Source organism: Hyposmocoma kahamanoa, unplaced genomic scaffold (genome assembly GCF_003589595.1).
Source record: "Hyposmocoma kahamanoa isolate Upper Pololo Valley unplaced genomic scaffold, ASM358959v1 93, whole genome shotgun sequence".
Classification (NCBI taxonomy): Eukaryota; Metazoa; Arthropoda; class Insecta; order Lepidoptera; family Cosmopterigidae; genus Hyposmocoma; species Hyposmocoma kahamanoa.
The window spans coordinates 14,882,228-14,891,815 of record NW_020654810.1 but is presented as its reverse complement, the minus strand read 5'-3'; the positions used below and the strand labels follow the sequence as shown (position 1 = coordinate 14,891,815).

General features: G+C 35.0%; 1 protein-coding gene across 2 annotated transcripts in view; it reads left to right on the top strand.

Annotated features, from left to right (window-relative positions):
* Positions 1-320: 320 nt before the first annotated feature.
* The window catches only part of LOC113237141 (integrin beta-PS), a 28,501-nt gene continuing 19,233 nt past the window's right edge, over positions 321-9,588 (top strand). The window contains exons 1-4 of one of the 2 annotated variants that reach the window (XM_026473440.1): positions 321-371; positions 8,078-8,402; positions 8,498-8,644; positions 8,855-9,083. In XM_026473440.1, the coding sequence (XP_026329225.1) occupies positions 8,102-8,402; positions 8,498-8,644; positions 8,855-9,083 (677 nt within the window). In that variant the 5' untranslated portion in view covers positions 321-371; positions 8,078-8,101. The other variant, XM_026473441.1, reaches the window with a different exon arrangement.

Here is a 9,588-nt window from a genome sequence, read left to right as displayed (position 1 = left end):
TTACTTAACAGATAGAGATTACAGAATGCAGACAATCGACTTTTCGCCATTTAGCCTACTTAAGGGTTGCGCTGCGATTAAAAAAGTGATCGGTGACTCGGCGATATTTAGGCTATTTTTGCTATCCTTGATTATTAGGGATTTTATAGCTTGGACAAATATCAGCCATAAATTGGCGAATTAATTTAGTAAAAGTCTGGCAACACTGCTTATAAATATGGATAGGTTAGCAAACGTCATTTTTAGGAGTGAGTAATCTCGCGTAATTTTTATTTATATGTTTTTATTTTGTGATTTTATACGTAAATCTAAAATGAAATACTAAATATGCCCCTGAATTTAAGTTGCTGAAAACATAAAATTTAATGCTGGTAAGTGATTTCAGTGCTTTACCTTTTATGGGTTTATAATGGTGATCATTAAACCTTCGGGCCGCGACCTGATTATTCACTTCTAAAAGAGCGAAAATTTGCTGGAGACTTGGACCGCAACAACTTCCAGCAGCCGTAAGGTGTGTTCTATATTTATAGAAATAAAATATTTTTTCCAAATAAATGTTGCTAATATGACCAGTAAGCTGGTACTTATTAAGTGTTTACAGAGCAGCTATCACTATAATTGAATAGCCCAGTTCCAGAAACCCCGAAGTCCATTTAGGGATTTTATGCGCTAAAAACACCATTTGTGAAAACTCCATAAAAAAATATTTGTTTTATTTATTTATTGATACATGTTGGTAGAATTTGATTGTGATTGTTGTTGTAGTTTGATTTCTTTGTGCCAATGGACTTAGACTCCCATTTGTTGTAAGAAAAACATGCAGCCATTAATTAAAATAATTTTCAGATGTATGTTATGCTTCCAAAGTCATAGTCAGGCTATGCAAGACAATATTGTGTAGTCTGTCTTTTTTGAAGATGGAGTAAAATGACAGTTCATTGCGTAAAAGTTTTGGTTGCTTGCAAGAACCTAGTGATTGCAGTAGATAAATATTATATATTGACTATCAACTGAATGTTACTTATGCATTAGAAATAAATAGCCGGACTTGTTTCATTAGAATCATCATCGGCTAATTATTCATCCCAACTCATTCATTTGAATTGTTAATTTTTGATAATTTATATATACATACACTAAGTTTATGTGTGTAAGTATGTGTATAAAAAATACAAACAGGAGGAGGAGGAGGAGGAGAATCTTAAAGTTTTTATTTTAAATTTGATATACATAATTGAAATCCACCTGTCATTATTAAAATGTGTATGACTAAAAATTTCTTTTGATACTAATCGACCAACTGTCAAATTAAGAATAAATAATACAATAACACTATTAGTAATCATTACAACATCATAATATTGATACACATTTTTTGCAAAATTTTACCTATTTTCACAATCTATCAATAAAATTGTCAAAAAAAGACAGACTATAAGGATATAGAAGTTTAGGAACATTGTTCACCAATTCAACTCTGCTCTATTATATTGACTGACTTTGATATTAACATTTTATCGTCTTCATTTTAGTTTTTGCCAAACTGTTCATTTTCTTTGCCAATTATTATTTTTCTGTTAAGTTTTCTTCAATATTTCTGAAAGTTCTATCGGCCCTGAATGGCCTTTATGACCTTGGAATACTACACTAATTATACCTTATACCTCAATTATTATTTTTTCTTTTTAATTTATTGCATGACCTGGATACAAAGTCCTTCAGTTCGAAAACATTTTAACTCTAACAAAAACAAAACAAAGGCTTAGAACTTAGAACAAATACCTCAATTACATTTTTAATGTGTTGCTGTATACTTCTTATTCAACACCACAAAGTATTTTTGTGAAATTCATAATATTTTAGATTTTAGCCAGATATCAATAGATATTTGGCTACTATCTATAATAACAATAATAATGTGAAATTCACTAATTACCTGTTCCTAAATCAGAGGAGAGCAACAGAATACACTTTGGGGTACTATAAAGATAACCCAGACAAAAATTAATTAAAGAGCATCTGAACAGAAACTGATCAGTCACATTTTGACTTGTTCTTCTTTTTGAATGCCAGAGGATCGTTTTTGTACGTATCTGTGGATAATTTATGCAACCTGAATGGCAACTGCTAAATCTTCCTTCAAATGTACAATATGATATGTAATAAATAAAATATCTTTTAAATGCATGGATCTGAATACAATACGACTAATTCATTCAATGAAACTAGACAAAATTGGGGATGTTATTTATTAGATTTATCAGTTTTTGGTCTGAAATTCCTCAATTGATCTGCAAATTGAATACACTTGTTACTATATGATGTATATTATCATAATAAACAGATAAATCAAGGACAAATTTACTGCCCCTTCTGTGAAAATTGGAGATTGTTTAGTCTATGTAGATGCCATCAATTAGTCACTATTGAAGATATAACTGTGACTTATATTTTCGCTAGCAGCCGTACCCTTTAATTACCAGCCCTTTACTATGTGATATAAAAGATAAATTCAGTGTGTTATATAAATAATATTTTAAATTTATCAAACCTGATGGACTATGCTCTAATACCTTTACATAAAGGAGACCAACGCTCAGCAGTACAATATATAGGGAGTACCACAATTTAATGCATTGGCATATTGTTCTAATTTTTTTAAAGTTTTACTTACAGATCGGCTTATAATTTTATTTATTTGACTACTATTTTACAGAGTCAACTGCTATATTCTGTCAATTAAGAAAAAACATTACTTACTGATATGCTAAATATAAAATAAAACTATAATGAATACAATTATATTATATATGAACATAGAGATTTTCAGGGATTAATTCTATTTATATTGTTCCAAAGAACCTCCCCTTGCATGAATAACGGCATTTTAATGACAAGGCCCAATATGTGTCTCAGGCTGCAATTACAATCATGTTCAATTCCAACAATGTCTTCGGAGGAAAGAGGCCATGGTGAAGCGGACGAAGTGGACCTTAAGTCTCATCTCTTTAGGGGAGGTGATAATATGGTACAAATGGATCTGGACAAATTTCATCACCACCAAAATGCAGGGTTTGTCTATTTTCCGCAAAAACGAGTCCATTTGATATGACTCCTACCTTTATAGGGTATATATGTCCCTGTAGTCGACAGTCTGGACTCTTGGCATGACATTGAACACAGATCTTAACTTTAGCGCTAATAATTCAGTCTAAAGTTTATAAATTCTATAAATTATTAACTTTAATAAAATTTAACTTGAGGCTCTTGACTCGGTTGAACGCAGAGCCAGGAGACTTACTTACTGGCGACTCTAAGCTCAAATCGAAACTTAATAGTTTAGCCCACCTTTTTTTGTATGAATGCACGCGATAACCTTTAAACCGATTTTGAGAAATTTGTGAACCGATTCTGATGATTCTTTTTTTTTATGGAAAGAGGATACATCAGTAGTGGTCCCGTTTAAATTTGAAGAAAATATGCCACCCTAAGGGTCGGTTTTTTTGTACTCTCTACTGAGATTATTATTTTATTTTTTCACTAAATCAAAACGTAAATTAATGTTATCATACGCTTATAATTGTTTAGGGTACCTAATGACAAACTCGAGTTGTAATCCTAAAATCCATGTGATTTGATTTATAAAAAAAAGAAGTTGCTGATTTTATCAGATCCCTGTGACATTTCAATGCCCCACTCCAGAAGTGGTAATAAGTCTCCTCTTTAGAGGTTGTAGGTATAATCCATCATGTTGGCCTATTGCTATTTCGCATGTCATTTGTGAAACTTCTCCATTGCGGTTTTCATTATGATACTTTTGTTACCATTAAACAAATAACAATGGTAGTACACCGAACTGCACATGATTCGAATAAACTCGGTGGTGGAGGCTCGTCAGTAGAAATTAAAACCAGGATACATTGTAGAGACGCGTTTCCCAAACTGAGCTATAGTCCATTTGTTTAGGTACTTAACTAAATGTAAACAATTTATATTTTTTTACTGAAACATACTTTACAAATCAATAGATATAAAAATAGGCATGCAATTTCATATGAAGCTAAGTAATTGTATTTTGTATTTGAAGGTAAGTAAAAATCATTTTGTAAATGTATATTTCATTAAATAGACATCTCAAGATTGTTTACATTTAGTTAATTACTTAAACAAATGGACTATACGTGAGGCGCACTATAAGTTTCCGGAATGAATAAGAAAGAAGCATTATAAATGGTCAATAATGAATTTATTGTTCCTCAAAATATTCTCCGTTAGCGTGTAATGCACTTTTTCATACGAATGAACCAATTTTGAAAACATTTATGCCACTCCTCCGTGACAATCTCTGAAACATATTTTTCATGCTCTTCGACAGCCTCTTCAGGTGATGAAAATCGTTGACCGCGTAACTGGTTCTTAATTTTTGGAAATAAATAAAAGTCACAAGGTGCCAGGTCAGATTTTTTGACGGGTATTTACGGTTATTTTTACGGATTTTGTCAATAACTTCCGGGAAACAAATGGTCGTGTACTAATCACTATTCACGATACAACGATTCTCCAAAGCAACAGTAGCCACGTGTCCAGTTTTATTAAAAAAGAAGCAATCATCCGCCTAGAGGCACTTAGCACGCGCGCCACTTTGGTTGGTTTCGGCTCATCTCGAAAGACCCATACGCTCGATTGCTACTTTGTTTTGGGATCGTAACTATAAATCCATGTTTCGTCACCTGTTACTATGTCCCACACACAATTTAACGCCCCTTCGTTGAATCTGGTAAGCATGGCATTGCACCAAGTGACGCGATCCGTTTTTTGAGCCTCAGTCAAATTGTGTGGGATCCACCGAGAGCACACCTTTTTCACACCCAAATGTTTGTGTAGTACTGATTGTATTTGACTCATGCCTATGCCTAAAGATGCCCGAATCTCATGGTATGTCACATGCCTGTCTGTTTTGATCGTACGGCGCACAGCTTCGATGTTTTTGTAGTTTACAGCAGGTTTGTAGTTTAGTAGTTTACAGTTGGACGGGCGACCATCACGAAATTCGTCACTGAGATTCACACGACCGCGTTTGAATTCTGCAAACCAGCTATAAATAGTCGTCTTGCATGGTGCTTCATCGCCAAATGCAATTTGAAGCCGAGCGAAGCTTCGCTGAGCTGTTAAATTACACTGAAAGTCTTAGAAAATCATACTACGAAAATTTTCACGAGTTAAATACATGGTGATGTGGAGAACCAATTTCTAAAATGACGCCACAATGTAAAATCAAGTGACAGTCAGATGAAACAAGCTGTATTCTACATATAGCCAAAGAGTTCCATTTTCAAATGTTGTAATTACTTTTTAAATATTGTTTATGTAAGTGGCCAGTTCCGGAAAATTATAGTGCGTCCTATGTAGTAACAGTTTTTTTAAAGAAATCGTTTATTTTTATGTACAGATTTTATCATGTATCTAAGTGCGAGACCCTTCGACAATGTTTGTAACAATTATGTCTAGGTGTTTACTATTTTTTCATTTGATTGAAACTTCTTTATATTGCTTAACACAAATTGCGATTCATACAAAAGTCATATTCGAAAACGCTTATCAGAATGATTGTGTACATAAGTACGGCAATGTGTATGTAGGGATGCGTGCATTGCGGTGGCGCCGCGCCCGTCAAACGGGCGGGAGTGCGGTCGTCGACCCGGTCTGCACCCCCGTTATCGCCGCTATACGGAAACTTGCTGAAGTCTTTGCGCAAAAAAGGACATGGTTCTTATTTTTTATGCCCTTTGGTCTTATTAACGTCGTATTACTTTGAATGTTTATTTAAAAAGATTGATTTATAGAAATATTGTAATTATTTATAGCTTTCTATTTTCATTTATCTTCAGTGACCAATTTAACGGCTAGAGATTGATTAACGACATTTTAATTGTAAGGTCGTAATCACAACTACCCACAACGTTGTATGTTAATTGTGCTCTATTAGTTTGCATATTGCTATGGTCACTCGAATGTATAAACGAAGGAATGCTTACGATAGCACAGTTTGAATCATCACTACCAATGACGTAATGTACGACCTACAGAAACACCGGTTTTTGTGCTAACTGGTCTTTGTAAGACGCGTTTTGGTCATTGAGTTAAAGCAACCTACTTCATTTTTATTTATTTTAATTCCATGCCATACTTTCCACCATCTGTGTTGTTGATTTTTTCTAAGAGTAACTATCTTTTTGTACTGTTGATTAAGCAGATTGGTGTATTTTATCCAACTCTACATATTAAATTGGAACTTCACGTATTCTCATTGACCTATTTACATGGTCAGGTCATTCAAGGTCGTTTTATTGAAAACAATTGTCTGCTAAGCCTTGTTTTGATTCTTGTTCTTAACAGTATAGGCTATCGATTCCGAGAAGGTATGATGACGGCGGCCGTTGTATCACCCGCTGACGAAGTCTCCAGGTTATTTTCTGTACAATTAGTCACGCGTGTATCCGGCGCACGCGCAGGTCGCGCAGTGCACTCGCTCCAACTCGAAATTATCGTAAATGATAAAAAAATATTAAGGAAAACTTTTACTAAGGACCTTTTTCCTGGTTACATGCGAGCGTAGTTAGCCCAATTGTTTATTGACTTTTATTAGGCTATTTAGTGACGATTACTCTTCCAGTTTTACAGTGTATTTGTGCTGCTAGTCTAAAATTGTGATATTTAATAAGGATTACCTTTATCTCCACTTTCCCCGTATGAGGAAAAAATACTTGGAAATTAATAGTAATAAAATATAGGTGTATAATATAGGTAAATATAGGTGGTAATAGTGAATTCACTTTCCAAATGTCAGTCACAATTACTCATAAGTGGATTGTGATTTAACTGGCTGTGATAACAAGTTGCAAATAACAATCGACAACGGATCTAGTGAGTTGCTTAGTTGATGGTGACAGGAAACATTTGCTGAATTGTTGCTTGAAAACGCTTCTTTTGGTAAGTACTTACCTGTGCTTTTGATCGAACAACAATCTATTTATACTCTCCATAAAGGTATCACTATTGCTATATGGAATGCACTATATGTTTAATCACTGTCTGAATCAATATATTTTATTTGAAATTAATCGACAGTAATGCAGTGATCAAAATCTGTTACACTGTTTATGTTCAGGTTCTCGACGACTATTTGGGTACGTATGAAAATGGTAATTATTTGTTTTATTCGCCTTGATAGATGTTTTGATAGGTGTATGGAGATTAGCACTAAAACGTCTTTAGCTTGTTTTTATTATACTTATAAGAAAAGTTTTACGTTTGTTTCATTTTAATTCAAGTTTTAATTTCCTAGGTTCTTTATTTGAACGTTTTACAAACATTTGTTTACAAATCCATCATGCGTTAAATAGTTAGAAAAGTTTTAAATTGCATTTTTCAAGAAGTGTATCTATCATAACGCGATGTTTGTATTGCTTTCGGCCTACGAAGCGGCGCCGCCGACCTCGATACGGGTGTGTGGGCGGCGCCCTTTCTATCTCTGGCCGCCCACAGGTGCGTACTCGTATCCCAAACGACAACCGGTGCTATACCACATGTCTTCACTGGGCCACTGGCAAAATCATTAATAAGTGTGCTGTTTAATTTTTTTATTACTCGCGTTAAAATATTGTGCTTGTGGGGACACCAAAACGATATTTAAAATACGACGCGATGTGACTAAAGTTGAATAATTGTAAAACCATTATTCCCACACGGTTATGTGAGTTATGTTTTGAGCTTGTTACTAGGTCACTCGTAATGAGACAGCTTTCTATTTTTACACTGCTCTGGTAACCCCGTAAACAGTAGCAGGGTTGAATAAACTAATTTTGCCATTTTAACTTAATCACAGCACATGGTGAGACTGTTCAAACTTTTATACAAAATTATAAAGTCATCCCATTATATTAGCCATATTGTGTTCTGCCGGGAGCTTTAACTATTTAAAAGGTTAGCGCCGGCCTAAAGCTAAAAGGGATCAATTAACCCACGTCAGGATCACAACAAAGCAGTGTCATTAAGATTGACATTTTCATTGTTACAGATATTGATCTGAACACGAAACACAATGTGGGCACAGCGGTCGATAGTGAATGTGGTGTGCTTTAGCTTGTTGGCCACATGTCAGGCTCAACGTGCCGAACAGCTGCTGGCGCAGAACCCTTGTTCGAGTAAGACGACATGCAGCGAGTGCATACGAACGCCTAGCTGCGCCTGGTGCTTTGCCCCCGGAGGGCCGATCAATGGGCCTCGGTGCTTCAATCCCGCTATGGAAGGCGGCGTTATAGCTGGGTGTAGCGAGGAGTTTATCTTCAACCCTGACAGCCGACGAACTATCGACCCTGAATTTAACAGAGAGCTAAGCAGAGGTAACCATCGTAAAAATGAAAAAAAAAGACCGAAAGTAACTTAAGTGACGTAAGTATATACACAAACAACTAACATTTCTCTACTTTTTCGCTAGGGAGAAATCAGCAGTCGATGTTAACGTATGAAGAGTCATTGAGTCAAGGTAGCAGTTTCGGAGGCGGCGGTGGCATGGGTGGCGGCGGGTCGGGATCCGACCTTGTGCAAATTAAACCACAAAGGGCCAAAATGCAACTTCGAATGGGTAAATTATATATTCAATAATAATATGAACATTGTAAAATGAAACCTTTTTGCTACTAAAATAACAAACGATTTTATCATCCAAAAAATATTTTTATCTAATAAGGATTACGTCCGCTGTAACTGTATTGGAATACATACCTTACTCAAGTAATAGTAATATGCATTCAAAATTACAAATAAACATCACCCTTTCCCTAATTTTTTGCAGGTGAAATGCAGCAACTGTCATTCGCATACGCTCAAGCGCAAGATTACCCAGTAGATCTCTACTATCTCATGGACTTGAGTAGATCCATGAAAAACGATAAAGAAAAGCTGAGTACACTCGGCAGTCTGCTTTCCAGCACTATGAGAAATATCACTTCAAATTTCAGGATTGGTTTTGGATCTTTCGTCGACAAACTTGTTATGCCTTATGTATCTACTGTTCCCAAAAAGTAAGTTACGTACTTAATTTCTGTATCATACTTAAATAATCACAAATTACTTGACTAAAGTATTTTTACGTCTTACATTGACTGCTGAGATTGGTTATGTAATGTCTTATAACTTGCTATTGTTATTTAAAATGAGTGTTATTGTTAGTTTGTATAAAACAAGTTAATCTAAATTTCACTTCACCTAATGCCTGATTGTTTACTAATAGCAAAAACATTTTTATTTTTATTTCCCTAATAGCGAGTGACTAAGAATGAAGAAACACGTTCGGGAACCGAAACAAATTCGTGTCTGCTTTTTAATGTTCTAACCTAACCATCGAGTATATAACCAGAAATAGAGCGAAATGTCCATTGACTTACAATTATAAAATGTCATTTAATTTGTTTGAAAACCATTCTGCCAAATCATTATTGTGACAACTGCGCTCCGATTGACTAGCCCGAGTTCGAAACAATTGACAGGTGTCGTCAATGGGTCAATTGCTGTTTTTCCCACACCACG